This window comes from Apodemus sylvaticus, chromosome 22, assembly GCF_947179515.1.
Source record: "Apodemus sylvaticus chromosome 22, mApoSyl1.1, whole genome shotgun sequence".
In the NCBI taxonomy this organism is placed as follows: domain Eukaryota; kingdom Metazoa; phylum Chordata; class Mammalia; order Rodentia; family Muridae; genus Apodemus; species Apodemus sylvaticus.
The window spans coordinates 47,785,657-47,806,023 of NC_067493.1; the positions used below are offsets into that span (position 1 = coordinate 47,785,657).

Here is a 20,367-nt window from a genome sequence, read left to right on the forward strand (position 1 = left end):
CACCCCCTCTCCATCATCACCAAATTGCTGGCTTTGATGTAGCACACACTAGTCTGTACTTCCAGCCATTCAGCCCCCACGTTATGTACTGATTCATCTGAACAGCCATCAGTGGGGTTCACCCCTAAACCAGCGACACGCCGACTGTGGGTTAATCTTGCTTACTTCACTATTTGGGATGTAAGCTTGCACGTGCTAGGTTGGCCGCTGGTGAGCGTGGAGTGCTTGGCGCCTGTCAGCTCTGTGGCCACCATGCTGCATCAGGCAGCACTGCTCAGAGCCATGTCCCCCTTCGCTGTCACGCTATAAATAACAGGCAGGGGATTGTGCAAACATTTACATTTTGGTATTGTTGCTTACAGACAGGGTCTTACTATGTAATTCTGGCTAGCCTAGAACTCACTACATAGACCATGTTGGCCTCAGGGCCAAAATCTCTGGGAGATTTGCCTGTCTCTCCCTCCATGCCTGGCAAACATTTAACACAACAATATCATTCTTTGCTTCAAAGGTAGCTGCAACTTCGTGTGTGTGTGTGTGTGTGTGTGTGTGTGTATGTGTGTATCCAGTATAGTGGTGACGCCAGGCAGAGCACGGACTTGGAGTCAGGACTGTGTGTAACATCTATTTCAGAGCCCACCTTCAGTGGCAGTGCTCTGACAGGCTGTAGCTATGGGGTGACCAGTAGCACCCCCCCATCTACCCCTCTACACTTGTTCCAAGAAATAGCAGCTCACCCAGCAGTTCCACCACGTGCAGGAGGACAGAGGCAGGGATGCTGTCAGGCTCATCCTCTGACTTCCCTTCACTGTCTTCTGATTTCCAGGACAGCAGCTGCTCGGCAAAGGCCATCGCCAACGGGAACTCCAAGGGCAGAGAGTGCAAGACCAGCACTGCTCCAGGAGGAGGGGACACTCCTAAGAGAAGGGCCAGAAAAAACCAAGTGGTTGATTGCATCTGACCCATGGACATCTGAGAAAGTAGCTGCTGCCCAGTGTCTCCAGGCAGACCCATCTGCAGGCGTGGCAACCGGAAGCCAGACCGGACTGTACCTGCCCTTGCAGCAATGGAACACTAGGGCAATAATCTACGAGGCAACCGGGCACAGCCGCTTCCACCTGTCCCCAGCCGCGCAAGGCCGAGGTAGGAAGAGTTTGCATTTGGAACCAGACTGGGCTCCATAGCAAAATCAGTTAGGAAGTAGTAATTGAGGATAGGGAAGGATGCCTGTGCTTCAAGACCCACAACTACAGGCGGTGGTGCACGCCTTTCATCCCAGTACATGGAGGCAGAGGCAGGGGGAGCTTTGTGAGGTTGAGGCCAACCTGGTCTACACAGTGAGTTCCAGGATAGCTAGGGCGAGAGAGAGAGAGATTCTCTTAAAAAAAAAAAAAAAGAAGAAGAGGCAAAGAAAATTGGGAGCAAACACTGTCAAGTTGTTGAGTGGTGACAAGATCATAAGCAAGCATCCCTTCATCCCCTGATGGCACATGACTCCAGGGCCAGGCTGGGGCCTACCACTCTGGCTGGAAGTTCAGCAAGAGCTAAGGACTATGTCAGGCAGATATATGCTGTTCCTTCCTTGTTAAATATATTGAGGGAGAGTAAACATCTGGAATTAAGATTTCTCTCCTTTCAGCTGTCTTTGATGAGGACAAGCTTCAGAACCCCAAAGCCCTGAGGCCCGAGAAGAGCAGCAGGTGCTCACAGCAGACACCAGGCGTTCCTAACAAAAGCTCCAGGAACATTCAGTAACTGGGATGGCTGGCACCTGGGAGGGCTTTAGGGGTGAGACTGCGGCCCTGCCCCTGTGTGGATGGCTCCCCAACACTCAGGTGGAAGCCACCCCTCTGTGCCTCAGCAGCCTCTGCTAGGCCTGTAATCTGCTGTCTCAAACACTGTTCTGATCGTTTCTTTCTTCACTCAGCCATTGGGCCTGGGAGTCCCTAAGAGCAGGCCAGCAGAGCACTGCTCCCGGCCACACGATCAGTGTGAACTGAGAGACACTCACCTAGTTTGATATGGACTTTGTCTGTAGAGAGAACCACGGAAGGGTACTGGTCCGCTGTGGGCGGAGGAGCGAGCCCAGTATTGGCGGGCGAGGCATCCCGAGGGTAGCAGGCGGCTTCGATGAGGTTCAGCTGGCCGGTGCGCTTTACCTTGTGGCCAAGCCCATAGACGAGCACGCGGGCCCACGGAGCCTTGTACAGAGAGGAGCTGAGAGGAAGTGGGCGTTAAGACAGACTTGACCAGGCCATGCACTGGGCATAAGTCATCTCCACCACTTTTAGAAGGCTGTTCTCTATAGCCTAGTTCCCCATAGAGGGAGATACAGGAAGTTAGCTTTAAAGATAGTGTGCAATTGAGGGCAAAGCCCGCTGGAGACATGTTCCTGGGCAGTGCTGCTGGAATGAATCCACTCAGCCTTTCTCTCCCCAGCACCATCTTCTGGAGAAAGGATAACTTACTCTTTACGGAATCCAGACTGACTTTCTTTGCAAGACACAACAACAAAAGCTGCTCCTGGGAAATTCACATCCATACTGACTTTGGACTCGGACACTGGGAATTCCTCGGAGGGAAACTGCTCTGGTGCTGTCTGGAAGGACACAAAAAATGAGCACGCGTGGGCCAGACACGGGGCACACTCCATCTTCTCGCCTTATCCAGGACACAGTCCAGGCAAGAGGCTGGCAGCCTGGGGAGAAGGCCGCCCGAGGCTGGAAAGCTCCAGCAGAAGCGCTGCCCAGTGGCCTGCGGGAGAGCACTGCCTATCAGTGGTGTGCTCAGCTAGGGCCACGAGCCGCGCCTGTACCTGCAGGAAGGCGCAGATCTGCTTTGTCAGCTCCAGAAGGCTGTCCTCGCCCTGGTGCAGGGTGCGGGTGATGGCCACGCTCAGCCACTCCCTCAGCGTCTGCGAGCTGCCCTGGTAGAAGAGGTCGGTGGCAGAGCAGCTCTGCGAGTGGATGCAGTGCTGAAGAGACTGTGCCAGGAGGATGGAGCTGGAGCTGATGGTGCCATCTGTGGACAGGAAAGGGAAGGGACAATGGTACAACTGCAGGGGCCAGTCACAGAGGGAAATGCGTGCCTGGGAAATGAGAGACAGGGAGGCCTGGGCCATCAGGGCACTGTGGGGAGTCACGAGCACTGGCCTTGAACCAGTGCTTTCTTGCTAGCAGTAACACAGTGCTTCAGATGTGCATGCACCACATGTTCACGTGTGCACGTGTGTCATGCCTGTGGAAGCCAGAGGCTGGTGCTGGGTGTCTTCTCCAGCAGCTCTTCATCGCATTGTTTGAGACAGGCTCCCTCACTGGACTGGATGACATGGCTCCTCAGGGAACCTCGGGAATCCACTTTTCTTTGTCTCCCTCACACTGACATTACAAAAGCACACCACTGTGCCCAGCTTTTTATGTGGTGCTGGTGACTAGAATTTAGGGTCCTTATGCTTGTAGCCATCTCCCCTGCTAAGTTTCTTAGAGACCAATGTGGGATAGTCTATCCAGCTGCTCTGGGACAGCCTAGGCTCCACTAAGGCATGTCAAGGCACGTGTGACACTGAGACGTCCAGGGAGAGCTCCTCTTACAGGTGCATTCCTCGAAGTGGGCTGGTGGAGGCTGCTGATGTGAGGCTAGCAGGGAGGTGGTTGGCAGATACTGACTGGGACCCTGAGGATGCCTCAAATGCCATGGGCTCACAGTGCTGCTTGGAACAGGGTCTGAGAGGGTGCCTGTGCCTCCTACCTTGAGTGCTCAGAGGAGCCCTTAGCCCAGGGTGGACCAATGAAGGATTCCCTTACTTAGCACTGCCCATATGGGCACAGAAGCCCTTACTTGAAGCATCCTAGGCTTAGCTGTCTTACATGAGCAGCTACGGAGCAGGTCCTGCCAGGGGAACCTCTGCCTGAGTTTCCAGGGTAAGCAGAGTATATGATAGCAGTCCTGTGTTCAGTGAGAACTCAGCGGGTCGCTAGGTAACTATGGTGACGTGCACCTTGGTTGTCTAAGAGCAGTTATCATGGCTACCACAGGCCTCCATGAGTCTCCATGGAGAACTAGGACGCTAAGATGCAGTTCTTGAGCCAGGTCTCACCTGGGAGGGGAGGAGCAAGGAGCTGATTGGACAGGAGCTGCAGGTGCTCTAACGTAATGTCTCGGATGGCAGGGATGTGGAAGAGCCGAGTGAATAAGTGAGGTAGCTTGGGGGCGAAGATGTTGAGCAGGGCCATGCGACAGTACAGCCGAGCCAGCGCGGCCTCGCAGCGCAGCAGCTCTCTGAGGGAAGGAAAAATGAGACACCCTGAGTGTGTTGATGGTCTGGCCCTCACACCTGAGCAGAGCTCTTGGGGATGGCATGAGGTCACAACAATGAGGATGATGTCACTACATCACAGGCTTCTCTTCTGGCCCAGTGATCTTGTTTCTTTTTTTTCCTTTTCTTTTTTCTTTTTTTTTTTTTTTTGGATTTGGTTTTTTTCTTTTTTTCTTTCTTTCTTTCTTTCTTTCTTTTTTTTTTTTTTCCCCCAAGACAGGGTTTCTCTGTGTAGCCCTGGCTGTCCTGGAACTCACTCTGTAGACCAGGCTGGCCTCGAACTCAGAAATCCGCCTGCCTCTGCCTCCCAGAGTGCTGGGATTACAGGCGTGCTCCACCACAGCCCGGCATGTGATCTGTGTTTCAAGTAACTCATTTGAGTTTTAAATAAAAGTCACAATACTTTTCGTTAGTTTTTTTTTCACCCCAACTCAAAAAACACCCCGAAAAAAGAAATGAAAATATCCATGTGCACAAATGCTCGTTAACATAAACTCACAGCAACAGTGTTTATAAGGGCCACAGAGAATGAGTGCCAGGTCCACATGACTGACTGACAAGGTGACAGGTACCACAGATGGGCAGTCAGCATGAGCAGCACATAGAGCCCCAACACAGGAATGAGTTCAGTGTGCAGAGAACAGAAAGAGCCAAGGAGGGAAGCAGCCTCAGAGGCTCACAGGGCGCTCCAGAGATGCACAGGTCTTAAGTCCTCTATTTGAGAAGCCACAGGAAGATCTGACTAGAGGAGCAGGCTCTGACTCGCCCGACACCACCCTTTCAATGTGCCCGAGAGCGCCAGCTGCCTCCACAGTGGTCTAGACAAGTGGTTCTCAGACTTCCTGATGATGCTACCCTTTGATACAGGTCCTCATGTTGTGGTGACCCCTAATCATAGAATCATTTTGTTGCTACTTCATAACTGTAATTTTGCTACTGTTATGAACTCTAATATAAATATCTAATATGCAGGATATCTGATATGCAGCCCCTGTTAAAGAGTCATTCAACCCACAAAGGGGTCATGACCTCAAAATTGAGAACCCCTGGTCTAGAAGGATGCCAAGGGCTGAGAGGTCACAGCTGAGGACGAGATGGCTCATGTGGACCCTGCAGATTGACAGGACCAGAGAAGGAAGCTTTGGATGAGATCTAATTCTTCCACCTCATGCCACATTTGGGTTATCTGAACCCTTCCTCAGCCTCAGACAGCCCTGGTCCAGCTGCTCTCAAAAGGCACTGCGGGTGGTGAAGAGGAGCTGCACAGGCAGGGGAGCCCAGAGCTCTACCACATGCTGTCTACCTCATGTCTACCTCATGCTGTCTACCTCAAAGGTGATGGCTCTGACTGATGCTACGTGGCTGCGCAGTCAGTGTGCACACACACCTGCACTACCACTTGACCCTGTGGAGGACAGTGAGGACCTCTGTGGAGTGTCAGTGTCAGTGCCAGTGCCGTGTAGCATGCTGGTCTTCCTGCCTTGCTGGCTGCTTAAGTGTTACTGACTGTGGCCTGGTTTTTTGTTTTCTGATTTTTGTTTGTTTGTTTGTTTTGAGATAGGTTATCAGTATTTAACCCTGGTTGTCCTGGAACTCCCTCTGTAGAGCAGACTAGCCTGGAACTCACAGAGATTTGCCTGCCTCCTCCTGAGTGTTGGGATTAAGTGCTTCCCTACACTGGACTGAGGCCTGCCTGGGCTTCAGACAACCCCATAGAATAATGTACTAGTCCAGTGGAACAGCACAGACAGAAGAGGCTTGGCTATGTGGTAGTCTGAGGTCAGCCAGGACTATATACTCTCAAGAGGGAAGTCAGAGACATACTCAGCTCAGTTCCACACTGATGCCCTGGAAAGAAATTAGTTTGTTGTCATTGACTGCATTTTAGCTAGGGCTCCATGTGTCAAATTCGGGTGACCCTTGAGCTATGGGCACACACATAGGTCTGGAGAGGAGGGACTGTGACGCTAAGGGACAGGGAGAATGAATGTGGTTTGCAGAGGCTTTATTAGAGCATGCACTTGTTACTCTGCCTTCTTCTCAACTGCAGCAGGGACTTCTACGAGGGAAGGAATGAATCAGACAGGAATTGTGTTTCGTTTTTAATAAACACAACCCTTGGCTGTCCTTCAACTCACAAAAACTCTCCTGCCTCTGTTGAGTCTTAGGGGCATTATTTAATAGTGTGTGGCAGGGAATGGTGACTGATCATCATCACTAGGTTTTCATCTGCAGAGGGCAGGTATGTCTCCACTGCAGCCCTGTCCCTTTCAGAATCCCGCATGGTATCACATACACAGCCAGTGTTGAGGGGACACATGGTTACCAAAAAAGAGACAGCTGGTTGCTTCCCTCCTGACTTCTCTTCTCTACATATCTTTATCTCTCTAGTGGGCTCCATCCTAAGTATACCACAGACTGCATGTGACACAGGCCATGTGCTTCTAGATGGGTCTTTTCTTCCTGACCCCCTGCAATTGTGCAATTGCCATCCCTCCTTCCAACTCTTAGCTTTAAAGGAAAAGCCTTCTTAATCAAGCACCTATTCCCTCAAAGAAAGGAAGGCCCAGTTTTACCTGTGAATTTGAAGGTTGGTATTATCCAGTGTGACCAGCCCATTAGTGGCAGTCCGCCGGTAGCCTGCAGGGGGCCTTTCTAGCATATCGATGGGGTACCAGTACCGTACCAACACCCCTTCACTCCGGAGGTATGTCTCCACCTGCACCAATTCGTTCACCTGCAGGGAGAAGTACACATCCAACCTGCTGTTCTGAGAACTGATTTTTGTTTTCAAGTTCATGCAAAGATATATAGATATTAAATCTCTAGATATTATGCTATACTCTGTACCTAGTTGCTATTTTATGAATGAAATTAATGAACCCAAAGAGAATTTACAAAACACATATTTATTTAATCTCCCTACAACCAAAGTATTTTTTTTTTAGGCATGGTCTCATTGTGTACCCCTTGCAGGCCTAGAGCTCAGATTCTCCTTCTGTCCCTACTCCCACCCTCTAGTGCGTGTGAATGTGTGTGTTTTGAGAGCAGGTAACCTTGGAGGTCAGAAGAGGGTGTTGGGTCCTTTTAGTTGGAATTACAGTAGGTGCTGAGCTGCCAAATGCAGGTACTGGCGACCGAACTCAGGTCCTCTGCATGAGCAGTATAGGCCCTTAACTGCTGACTCATCTCTGAAGGTTAAATTTGTTGGGGTTGTGAGTGTGTGTTAGGATCAAACCCCGGTCCATGTACATGTGGTATCTATTCTACTACTGAGCCTCACCCACAATTCCTTTGGGTCTCATTGTATAGCTTAGGCTGGTCTGGAATGCTCAATTCCCCTCCCTCAGACTCCTGACCACTGAGATTATTGGTGTACACCACTACAACTTCTTTTGTGTTTTGGTGTGTGCATATGTGTGTGTGCATACATGCTCACGTGTACGTGTGTGTGTGTGGTGTACATGCTCGTGTGTACACATGTGTGTGAGGGAGCACATGCTCGTGTGTACACGTGTGTGAGGCTAGAGGCTGATGTTTTTAAGGTAGTTGCATTCTACCTTATTTTTCTGAGACGGCCTCTTAACTGAACTCAGAGCTCCCCCATTTGGCTTCTGTGGCTGGCTGGCAAGCCTGTGGATGGTCCTCTCTCAGAGCTCCTCCCCCAGCACTGGGACCACCATACACAGCTGGGTCTCCACGCAGGTCCCAGTGCTTGAGCTACAAATACTTCCCTGACTGAGGTTCTTTCCCACAACGGTCTCTTTCCTTTAAAGATGATTTTTTTTTTGTTTGAGTGTTTACTTGCATGCATGCATGTATACTACATGTGTGCTTGATGCCCACAGAGGCCAAAGGACGGTGACTGGAGAAGTTTTTGTTTGTTTGTTTTTGTTTTTTGTATTTTTGAGACAGGGTTTCTCTGTATAGCCCTGGCTGTCCTGGAACTCACTCAGTAGACCAGGATGGCCTTGAACTCAGAGATCTGCCTGCCTCTGCCTCCCAAGTGCTGGGATTAAAGGCATGTGCCACCACTGCCCAGCTATTAGCTTACTTTTAATTTCCACTGATAAGATACAGCTGCCAGCCAAATGCTCTGCTTTTTAGAAGTTATTAGCATAGGGGCTGGGAGTAAGGCTCAGCTGCAACTTTGAAATCTCTGGCCTCCCCCATGTCAGTCCCTGTCTGCTATCCCTGCCCCTCTGAAGCCTCCTGAGCCTCAGGGGAGCTCTGTAAAATGGAGACAACCCCTGATGAGCAACACCGCTCTCCCGACAGTGGGGACTGAGGCAGAGTCACTACGATGATTGCTCAGAATCATCTCTCCCTCTACTTCATCCATCTCCACAATCACAGAGCCCAAGTCTTAATTTCTAACTTCTGTCCATGAAACAGCCTGAGGATAACGGGCCACTGTGCTCTGTACTGGAGATGTGAGCTAGATGTGACGGCAGGGCTGGGTGCAGCCTCACTCTGTAATCATGAGATGTTCTCACTGAGTCTTTCCACAGCCGCACACCTCCTTTTGGTTTCCGTCCTTCTTTTCTAAGATTTATTTTGTGTCTATTTCTGGGTGTTTGTTCCTGTGACTACATGTGCATGTGTGGGTTGGTGCTCACGGAGGGCAGAAGACATTTCTGATCCCCTGGCGCTGAAGTTAAGGCATCTGTGAGCTATCGGACATGGGTCCTGGGGTTTAACTCTGTTCCTAACGACTAAGCGAAGTTAGTGCTTTTAACCACTGCTCCACCTCTCCAGCCTGGTTTCCTTATTTTTAAATTGAAGCAAAACCCATTTTTCATCTGTCAGTGTGGAGCTGAGGACAGAGCCCAGGACCTTGCACAACTGCATGTTAGGTGTCCCATCCTACAGTCCCTTTGCATGGGCACAGGAGCCACTTTCCACACACAGGTCGGGAGCAGCCTGACTGGCTGTTTACTTACTGAATCAACATCTAGGACGACTCCATGAAGGCCGAAGGTTTTTAGCATCCCTCGGATGGCAAATTTTGGCAAAGCAGTTCCCACAGTACTGCTAGCTACATTGCTGCTGTCTGGAGAGCGGGTTACAACTGTAAGACCTGAGGAAGTAGAGGAAGAACTATGTTACCTTGGGAGGTTGCACTGTAGGGTCTAACATAGTTCAAACAGGCAGAGGACTTGGATAATCACGTCTCCAAAAAGAAATGAGAAGACGACACATGAAATGGTGCTCACTTTTACTTGTCAGTCACTGGGAGATGTGGGTAAGAGCCACGGTGAGAGCACACCAGTAGCAAGGGCTGAGGTAAAAGGACAGATGGACACGCTGCCACACATGTGCAGAAAATGGACCACACGCATAGCTGGTGAGCCGCTGGGAATGTAGGATGGGCGAGTTGCTTTGGAAAGTATTTTGGCATTTTCTCAAAGGACTAAATGCAGAGTTACTGTATTGCCTAACAATTGTACTCATGATTACAGATTCCAATCTATAATAATACATGTGTATTTCTCCTGGAGACATGAACATGTATGTCCACACAAGAGTGTGAACACTAATGTTCAGAGCAACATTAATCCTCATGGCCAATGATCAGGGCAGTTCAAAGCCCCTCAGTGAGGACCGGAAACAACTAAGGGGCACATCTATGCAGCGCAGTAGTGCTTGACAGTCCCACAATGAAGCATGGACACACGCACACGCTACACGGATGAACCTGGAAAAAGCAGCCAGGCCTGAGAGATCACATGTTAAATGGGTGTACTTGTCACAAGTGTCCAGAACAGGTCAAGTCCACAGACAGGAAGTAGAGAAACAGTTCACAGAGTCTAGGGAGAAGGAGGATGGGCAGATAGGGGAGCACAGACTTTCTCTGGGGATATGAATATGCTAAAGGAACAGAGGAAATGGTTTGGTGTTACACGCTGTGTGATGATCGTAAATACTGCCAAGGCAAACATTTAAGAAGGGCAGTCGTGTCCTTGGAGTCATGTTGGAGTCATGTCAAGGATTGAACCCAAAACCTTAGCATTCTCCCAGTGAGACATACTCTCCTAGCCAGACTCCAAAAGAAGAGAAAAAAAAAAAAAAAAAAAAAAAAAAAAAAACGGGGTGGGGAGCACAGAAATAGATATTTCGCCTCTTATCTGTGATGTGGTTTTGTTTTTTGAGACATACCATTTTGTGGTTTTCTTTTATTTGTTTTGTTTTTTTGTTTTTTGAGACAAACAAAATGTGTAGCCCTGTCCATTCTAGAAATTACTATGTAGAGCAGGCTGGCCTGGAACTCAGAGACCCGCCTGCTTCTGCCTCCTGAGTGCTGTGGTTAAAGGATTGATTGACCACCTCTGCCCTTGCTTGATTTTTCTGAGACAGGCCTCTGTGTAGCCCTGGCTACTCTGGAACTCACTATGTAGACCAAGCTGGCTTCAAACTCACAGAAAGCTATCTGCCTCTACACTCTTGGTGTTGTGATTAAAGGTGTGGGCCACCATACCTGGCACTAAAATGTACCTGTATTTCTATTTATGTAAACACCGTGTGTATGTATGCCATTTATCTAGGTGCCCATAGGCTAAAAGACACTGTCAGACCTCCTGGAGCTGCCGTGGAGGTGCTGGGAGGCAAACTTAGGCCCTCTACAGGGGCAGCCAAGCCCTTCATCTGCTGGACCATTTCCCTAGTCTCTGCTGTGATGCAGCTGTGTAAGGATTGGGAGGCAGAATAAAATGAGTGGCTTAGGATTCCTCGAGTGTGTACTTTCCTGCTGTTCCTTCCAAGTAACAGGCCATGTTAGGGACAAGCACTCGTGCATTCTAAAAGGGCCTCACCTAACAAGTAACAGGCCATGTTAGGGACAAGCACACGTGCATTCTAAAAGGGCCTCACCTAACAAGTAACAGGCCATGTTAGGGACAAGCACTCATGCATTCTAAAAGGGCCTCACCTAACAAGTAACAGGCCATGTTAGGGACAAGCACACGTGCATTCTAAAAGGGCCTCACCTGACTTAGGCTGTCCTCAAACATACTACGTAGCAAGGTTGACTTGGAATGGATCTTGTTACCTCCATCTCCCCAGTGCTCATAAGACAAGAGAGTGCCCGTGCCCAGCTAACTCAGAACCGGGCCCATGCCAGGAAGCCTAGGTGAAGCCCTGGCACCTACTTATGCCAGGGACTCTGGGTACTGGGAGAGACTGCCTGAGGCTACACACATGCCTTCTTGGGGCCCACCAGGAACTTGAGCCTAGAAGAGGTCAGTCACTCAGAGTAAGAGTACCCTAGGGGAGCCAGCAGCTGCTCCATTCAGAGGCAATGTCACACACAGAGGAGGGAGGAAAGCAAAAGCAAAACCTTTTCGAACTTTGTCAATTGTGAACTTGTTTGCTTCGTCTTTAATGTCCTCAATGGTGGGAAGATAAAGGTCTCTGGGGATGCCACCATTTTCCTCGTAGAGAAACTCAACGGTCTGCCGGGCGATGTCCACCATGCCTGCAAACAAGGCACACTAAGTAACACCTCAGGGAACACAATCGTGGGACCAACGGAGCGTTTCTGTGTCCTTGCTGGGAGGACAGTGTGTACCCTGTTAAATACTAACTGTGTCACTTCCAGGGTCTTGGGTCTCTCCTGCTCAGTGTGCCAAAGGCTGAAAGCACCTGAGTTGGTGCTGCCAGGGCAGCAATGGTGGGAGGAGCTGGAGTCCTCAGGATAGGACGCTTACCCACAAGGACACGGGACTGTGGTGGCGGTTAAGCTGAGCTAACTCAGAACAAACAACAGGGCAAATGCAGAGGCAGAAGAGTGTGAGGGCAGCGTTGGTTTCTCTGTTTCATCTCTGTGCTACGCAAACATTTCTGTGAGAGGCAGAGGGTGGCACTGAGCACCTTCTGTCCTCTAATGTCCTGCAGGGTCTCTGCTTGTTTGTTTTGTTGTTGAGACAGGGTCACTATTAGGCCTAGGATGGTCTTGAACGTGCCACCCTCCTGTCTAGTATCAGGCTGGCACTACTATATCCAGCTGCTTTGTTTCTTCCCATAGGAAGAGGATACAGTGACACTTAATAGCAAAAATTGGCACTGTCGTATTAATGATACTAAGCCAAGTAATGACATGTCCATGTACTTGGAAACAAAACAAAATGGAAAGCACTGGGGAGTTCAGGAGGGCAAAGGACCCTGAGCTCAGTGACATACAGGGTAGGACTGTCAAGCCAGATGGCCCATCTGGGGGACGTCTCTCCCCAAGCCCTGCCCGTCTCACTCATCCCTCCAGCCTCTTCAGGAGAACACAAAGCAGACCTAGCTGTAGAGCACCCTTGATCTGGTCCAGGCCTGACTTCCGCTCAGCTTCATTGCGGAAGCGTCTCCGGATAGTAGGGAAAACCTTGGTCTCCCACGCTTTCACCAGCAGGGCGTAATGATCCTCCTGTACAGAAAGAAAGCTGGTGAGCTGAGGAAGAGCTTCATGCAGGCACTTGTGGCTCTACCACAGGGACCTGCCCTGTTCAAGCCTGGCCTAAACACAGACCCTGAGGTGCCCTCCCAGCATGCCTTTCTGTCCCCTAACAGCAACCTTCCCCCACCCCTCCCAGCAAGCTCGCCCCTTTCTTCCAAGCCAGGAAGCATTCTCACTACAGACTGGGGTTCCTGCTGAGCCACCATTAAGGTCCCTCACCTTTCCACACATAGACGTGGTTACTCAAGGGCAATTCAGAGTCGTGAGACAACCCCTCACACAGGGCACAGCCTTGTCCCAGGCTGAATGCTGCCCGGTCAGGAAACAGGGTCTTACCTGAGGGATGTCATCGTCGTCCTCGTCGTCACTCTCGTCATCTGCAATGGGGGGTGGGTGGGGGTCTGGGCCAGAGGTGATGAAATTCTCATAGCTGAGCTCCACTTTATAATGGCAGGAGGTGTCACTGTCATATTCTGTAACAAACACAATCAGACTTCATTCTTTTTTCTCTTCTTTTACAAAGCTAGGGACAGAATCTTCTCCATTCTAGGTATGGCTTATACCACTGAGATATGTCCCCAGTCTCTGTCTGTCTGTCTGTCTGTCTGTCTGTCTATGCACATATCTATGCATCTATACAGCTATCTATGTGTGTATGTGTGTACCCACTATCTATCTAAGCATCTATACAGCTATCCATTTGTGTATGTGTGTACCCACTATCTATCTATGCATCTATACAGCTATCTATGTGTGTATGTGTGTACCCACTATCTATCTATGCATCTATACAGCTATCTATGTGTGTATGTATGTACCCACTATCTATCTATGCATCTATACAGCTATCTATGTGTGTATGTATGTACCCACTATCTATCTATGCATCTATACAGCTATCTATGTGTGTATGTATGTACCCACTATCTATCTATGCATCTATACAGCTATCTATGTGTGTATGTATGTACCCACTATCTATCTATGCATCTGTGATCTGTGTATCTAGCTATGTTTCTATGTATCTCTTGGTCTGACTATCTATCTATAAAGTTGCTAAATGGCTCAAGCTGGACTTGAACATTCTGTAGCCTATGCAGGCCTTGAATGTATTATCTTCCTGCTTCAGCCACCCGAATACCTGGGATTATAAGCCTAAACCACATGAGCTGATTAATTATAAGTTGTTTTTTTGTTGTTGTTGTTTTGGTTTTGGTTTTTTTGGATTTGGTTTTTTTGAGACAGGGTTTCTCTGTATAGCTTTGGCTGTCCTGGAACTCCCTCTGTAGACCAGGCTGGCCTCGAACTCAGCAATACCAGCCTCCCAAAGTGCTGGGATTACAGGCGTGCACCACCACCGCCCGGCAATTATAAGTTTTTTAATGATCAAGGAAACAGTGTAGAACATAGCTTTCTATCCATGTCCCTAATTCTACCATTTTATTATTATTTGACCTCAGTTTAAAGAGATTTTTAAGAAAAAAATTTATTTAAACAAATGAGTAACCCTGTAAAGTGAAATGGGCTTTTAGCTTCCTGCACTATACTTTCTACCCCTTCGGGTTTAGCACCATGTAGTGGGAACACTCCCAGTGTGACCCGCCTCCCGTGTCTGTCTATACGAGACTGTCTCACTGCATTGAGGATGCCAAAGCTAAGGGGGCTTGTGGCATCCACCGCACTCCCAATAGCACTGGCAGCAGGGCCAGGTGATGACGTGGCTTACGTTGCTGGGCTGTGGCCACTGCTGCAATCCGGCATGGTGGCCCGTGAGTGCCTGGGTCTGATGCAATACTGGTGCCAGCATCGTTGTCACTGTCAGAGGCCATAGCAAATGGCAAGGCCTCGAAGTTAGCGCTGATCTCCTCTGCCAGGTCAGTGCACAGGTCGGCAGCATTGCGATGGGCCTGTCCTTCAGCATACGCAAACGGGCGGGAACCAAAATTGGCTCGAGTTTTTGTGTTCTAGAAAGAGCAAATAAAGGATTTAGGATTATTTAGATTTTCTTTCTTTCTTTTCGATGTATAAGCAATTAAGTACACTTCTGTGGGCAGGAGGAGAGGCAGGCATGTGTGAGCTGTGCCTGGAGCGCCACGGGTGCCCGCCTCCTTCGCCCTCGCTTCACACGTGCTTGGGCTCCTTACCACTCACTGTCTCAGAGACCCTTACCCTCTCCTGGTAGACAGGGTTTTGCTATGTAGCCCAGGCTAGCCTCAGACTCTCAACAATCATTTTCTTTTACTTATTTAATTATGTGTATGAGAATTTTGCCCGTATATATGCTGTGCAGCACATGCGTGGCTGGTGGCCAGAGATGCCAGGAGAGTGTGTGGAATCCCTTGGGACTAGAGTTAGCTAGAGGAGCCTCTCTCCAGATCCCTCAGCCCTGATTTGGCTGGATTACAAGGCTGCCCACTGCAGCAGGCCAGCGGCTGTGTTCTACCAACACCACTGCACATGCTGCCCCTCTCTCTGCCTGGGCACTCTTCCCACTCTGCCACCAAGACAGTGGGAAGATCTCCAGGCTTAGCTCACATACCATGTCTTCAGAGGGCAGGGATATGCTTGGCACTTAAAGACTAGATTCTTACTCTAAGGATTTATTACTTTGTGATCACATCCACATGGGCCTTCTCCCGAGACAGGAAGGCCAGAGAAGCAGCTCACTTTGAACATGTGTTCTGAGCCCACTAGTGCTGAGTCCATGAGGATGGCATCTGGGTATGGACCACGAAGTGGATGGAGATGAGGGGCTGCAGCATGTCACCAGGAATAGTGTCCTACAGAGCAGCAGGCTTGCCTAGGTGCTCCTTCAAAATCAATAGAAGCCCGTGTGTGTGCCCCTGTGACTGTATGTGTGTATGTGTGTGACTGTGTGTGTCTGTGTGACTGTGTGTGTCTGTGTAACTGTGTGTGTATGTGTGTGACTGTGTGTGTCTATGTGACTGTGTGTGTCTGTGTGACTGTGTGTATGTGTGTAACTGTGTGTCTATGTGTGACTGTGTGTATGTGTGAGCTTGAGTGTGTATATGTGTGAGTGAGCATGAGTGTGTGACTGTGTGTATGTGTGAATGAGCATGAGTGTGTGACTGTGTGCGTGGGAGTGAGCATGAATGTGTGACTGTATGTTTGAATGAGCATGAGTGTGTGCCTGTGTGTGTATTTGTGAATGAGCATGAGTGTGTGACTGTGTGCGTGCATGTGAGTGAACATGAGTGTGTGACTGTGTGCGTGCATGTGAGTGAGCATGAGTGTGTGACTGTATGTGTGAATGAGCATGAGTATGTAACTGTATGTGTGAATAAGCATGAGTGTGTGACTGTGTGTAAGTGAGTGAGCATGACCGTGTGACTGTGTGTGTGTGTGTGTGAGTGAGCATGAGTATGTGACTGTGTGTATGTGTAAGCATGTGTGTGTGATTATGTGTGTGTGTGAGTGAGCATGAATGTGTGACTGTGTGTATGTGTGAGCATGAGTGTGTGACTGTGTGTGTGTATGAGTGAGCATGAGTGTGTGACTGTGTGTATGTATATGTGTGAGTGAGCATGAGTGTGTGACTGTGTGTGTATATGTGTGAGTGAGCATGAGTGTGTGACTGTGTGTGTGTGTATGTGTGAGCATGAGTATGTGACTGTATATGTGTGAGTGAGCATGTGTGTGACTGTGTGTGTGTGAATGAGCATGAGTGTGTGATTATGTGTATGTGTGAATGAGCATGAGTGTGTGACTGTGCGTGTATGTGTGAGTGAGCGTGAGTATGTGACTGTATGTGTGAGTGAGCATGTGTGTGACTGTGTGTGTAAATGAGCATGAGTATGTGATTATGTGTATGTGTGAGTGAGCATGAGTGTGTGACTATGTGCATGTATGTGTGAATGAGCATGAGTGTGTGACTATGTGCATGTATGTGTGAATGAGCATGAGTGTGTGACTATGTGCATGTATGTGTGAATGAGCATGAGTGTGTGCGTGTATGTGAGTGAGCATGAGTGTGTGACTGTGTGTGTGTGTGTGAGTGAGCATGAGTGTGTGATTGTGTGTGTGTTGGTGCTGGGGGAAGAGGAGTGTTGAACTTTTGAGTCTTCCCCAGAGAACTCTCTAACCATCTGCCATTCACGTGACTCAGGGGTTGCTCTCACAAGCTATTTTCAGACATTTCAATAGTGTTCCTTTCCTTGCTAAGGAAGGATGGCTAAAGGGAGGTCAGGGCAAGTACACACTAAGCCCTGGACACAACATTAGCGGATGCAAGCCTGCAGGGTCCATCAGGGAAGGAAGCACACTTATCCAGGCTCCCTATGCCTGTCACTGTGCAAGGAACAGTTATCCAGAAACACCTTTCTTTCCTTTTCTGGTCAGGACATATTTCTTAATAGGATTTGTTCTTCTTTCCTATCGAGGTGACTTGCCTTTTTCTGAATGTGAACTACAGGCCACATGCCACCAGAGACATCTTCTAGGTACGGTGTGAGGCGCTGCCCGCAGTATGTGAAGTACACTCGGCCTTTGGCTGGCTGCCCCGGAGGAGGTGGAGTCCCCTCGGTCCTTTCCCAGCCGATTCCTGCCACATCACCTACAGCAGAGAGCAGGAGGATTCACACATTTTCCCAGTTTACTATCAGGTGTCCTAACCTGTAACTATGTGATGAGGGACAAAAGCAGCTGTGTCTGACCCCTGCGTTACAAGATAGAGGCTCTAAGGTAATGGCTTCAGAATATGAGAGCTGTGGTGTAAAAATCAGACGACAAGGGCAGTGGTCACTTTTTACTCAATGACAAATGACCCATTTCCAATTGCTAAGTTTATTGAACTTTAAACCATCTAGGTTCAAGGCTGGCACCCACAGAAGCATGCAGAGTAAGTAGGCCCCACTGCACTGACCAGGAGAGAGTGTGACATCTAAGCGGACGCTCTTCCACTGCAGCAGACTGGAGCCATTGTAGTGCACAGCTCGGCCATTGCTGGGAGGAGATCAAGAGAGTCAAGGCTGAGACTCATGGAGGGAAGGAGGGAGAGAGGGAAGGGGCAGGCAAGGAAGGAAGCCCCACAGTCAACAGCAATGCTTTCCCAAACACTAACAGACTTCCAACTAGCACTGTCCACACTTGGCTTGAGGCTACTCTGCTGTTCCTTTAGTATTACAATAGCCCAACAGACCCTAGTCTACAGAATAGCATCATGGTGTATGAACTCAGGAAGGACTGGCTATGAACAAGACAAGTTACTTTTTGCAGCACTACTGGGAAAGAACCACGAGGAGGAACATAAGCATCCAGAGAGGAAAATAACACTTTCTGTCTGAATTTCCTCAATCACACAATCACACTTTGGTTTCCTAAATACCCATAAACACCTATGGGAAGTCACTTTCTCTGGAATACTGACCCATTTTTATGAAAGGTATCACTATGTAGCCCTGGCTGACCTGGAACTAACAGACCAGGTGGTCCTCAAACTCACAGAGACCGGCTACCCCCTGAGTGCTGAGACTAAGGCGAGCCCACCCACGCCTGGCAGCGCCTGTCCTTACTTGTGGAAGAGGCACGTGCCCACCGGATTGGTCCAGGCCCCATCACGCTTCTCAGCCTCTGTAGCAAAGCCAAATGAGACGATTGGTCCAGTGTCGTCATCAGTGTCTCCATAGGAAACAATCTCAATTTCCCAGTAGAAAGAGGGGGCCTGAAGTGACAGCAGCAGAAGGTGACGTCAGAGGGGACAAGTGGCCAGGCCTAGCACCTGCCGCTTCTTTCCAGTCAGAGGTGTGGGAAGAGGCGGGTTGACATGCATCTTCTCACCTGAACTGGCAAGGGGGAGGTGGCATAGATGAACGTGCCCCGGGGAAGACCTCCTCCAGCGCTGGGGTCAGCCAGGAAGGTGACAGAGGTGAGGTGAGATGAGAACAGGCAGGCACGGACTGGAGGGAACACTCGAGAAGGGCTCCAGGTGATCTCTTTGGGCTGCGGTGGGGACAGGAGGGAGGACTCCATTCAAAAGAGCATATCATTACTCTCTTAAGGAAGAAAATCATTTGTATCTGATAGATCAAATTTGGGTTCTCCTTTCTCTTTTTCATTTTTTGTTATAATGCTGGGAATGGACCCCAAAGTCTTACATCTGCTACGCCCTTGCAATAACACTATTCCTGTGCACCTCCATTGTATATCATGAAAGTCTGTCTTCTGGACAGAGATGGCTCCGAGACTGAGAGCACTGGCAGCTCTGCTGGCCTCAGGCACTGCATGCACAGGGTACACAGGCAGGTGGGACATCCAGATGCAAAAGTAAAAATAAATCTTAACAGAAGCTTTATGATTTTGGTTTTGGTTTTTAGAGACAGGTTTCATTTCTCTGTGTAACCCTGGCTGTACTACAACTCATTCTGCAGATCAGGTTGGCCTCAAACTCACAGAGGTCAGCCTGCCTCTGCCTCCTGAGTGCTGGGATTAAAGGTGTGCCCCACCACACTTAGCATGAACACTTTATGGTTTTGTTTTGTTAAGTCCCAATGAGACTTTTTTGGGTTTGGGGGTGTTTTGTTTTGTTTTTTGGATTTGGTTTTTTTCGAGACAGGGTTTCTCTGTATAGCCCTGGCTGTCCTGGAACTCACTCTGTAGACCAGGCTGGCCTAGAACTCAGAAATCCACCTGCCTCTGCTTCTCAGAGTGCTGGGATTACAGGTGTGCGCCACTACCGTCCGGCTTTGTTTTTATTTTTGAAAGAAAGAAGGAAGGAAGGAAGGAAGGAAGGAAGGAAGGAAGGAAGGAAGGAAGGAAGGAAGGAAAGAGAAAGAGAGAGACAGACAGAGAGACAAAGAGAGAGACGGAGGCAGGCAGGCAGGCAGGCAATGCCTTCTCTGTGCAGCCCCACTGAGGTGACCCTGAGCTGCAGCTGCTCTGCTCCTGCTTGCCTTCCCATGGCTCCTTCTCAGGCTCATGAAGCTACTCTTTGGCTTCCCCTTGTCATGCTCACCCTCACAGTTACAACATTTTCTCCTCACCATCCTCACCCTCACAGTTACAACATTTTCTCCTCACCATCCTCACCCTCACAGTTTCGTGGACGCACAGAACCATCTTAGTTTGGTGCTCAAGGAGGAGCGACACGCCAAGGACATGCTTGGATTGGGGAGAACTTTTTTTTTTTTTTTTGGTTTTTCAAGACAGGGTTTCTCTGTGTAGCCCTGGCTGTCCTGGAACTCACTCTGTAGACCAGGCTGGCCTCGAACTCAGAAATCCGCCTGCCTCTGCCTCCCAAGTGCTGGGTTTACAGGTGTGCACCACCACACCCGGCTTGGGGAGAGCATTTTTATAAGGTCAAGCATATGTCTCCTCATGCTCCAGTACTTTATCACACAAGTGTCAGGCTTTTCTATGAGACAATTTCTCTCCATCCACCAATTCCAACACATCCTACACAAAGAACCACATCCACGAAAAGATATGGCTGCCAAGGAATCATCAGGTCAGAAGCCTGCCAGTGTAGCCTTGAGAGTCAGTGTGCACAGCGTGCGGTGGACACTGCTGTTGGTGGGACTCACCTGCTGCTGAGAAGAAAAGGCTGGATGCGAACACCCAAACACCATGGACAGAAGAAACCACTTGTCTTTTAAAC

The 20,367-nt window shown here is 49.3% G+C and overlaps 1 protein-coding gene across 8 annotated transcripts in view; it reads right to left on the reverse strand.

Annotated features, from left to right (window-relative positions):
• Positions 1 to 20,367, reverse strand: part of Hectd4 (HECT domain E3 ubiquitin protein ligase 4) — a 154,624-nt gene that overhangs the window by 24,297 nt on the left and 109,960 nt on the right. For 5 of the 8 annotated variants that reach the window (XM_052167566.1, XM_052167561.1, XM_052167563.1 and 2 more), the window contains exons 46-60: positions 18,552 to 18,737; positions 18,287 to 18,435; positions 17,638 to 17,717; positions 17,165 to 17,328; positions 14,482 to 14,719; positions 13,092 to 13,228; positions 12,599 to 12,725; positions 11,652 to 11,789; positions 9,259 to 9,395; positions 6,892 to 7,052; positions 4,097 to 4,278; positions 2,816 to 3,021; positions 2,469 to 2,599; positions 2,012 to 2,217; positions 738 to 917 (exon numbers count right to left, since the gene is read on the reverse strand). In XM_052167566.1, coding sequence (XP_052023526.1) covers positions 738 to 917; positions 2,012 to 2,217; positions 2,469 to 2,599; positions 2,816 to 3,021; positions 4,097 to 4,278; positions 6,892 to 7,052; positions 9,259 to 9,395; positions 11,652 to 11,789; positions 12,599 to 12,725; positions 13,092 to 13,228; positions 14,482 to 14,719; positions 17,165 to 17,328; positions 17,638 to 17,717; positions 18,287 to 18,435; positions 18,552 to 18,737 — 2,422 coding nt within the window. The remainder of the gene's footprint in view (positions 1 to 737; positions 918 to 2,011; positions 2,218 to 2,468; positions 2,600 to 2,815; positions 3,022 to 4,096; positions 4,279 to 6,891; positions 7,053 to 9,258; positions 9,396 to 11,651; positions 11,790 to 12,598; positions 12,726 to 13,091; positions 13,229 to 14,481; positions 14,720 to 17,164; positions 17,329 to 17,637; positions 17,718 to 18,286; positions 18,436 to 18,551; positions 18,738 to 20,367) is intronic. The other 3 variants (XM_052167565.1, XM_052167564.1, XM_052167562.1) reach the window with 1 other exon arrangement.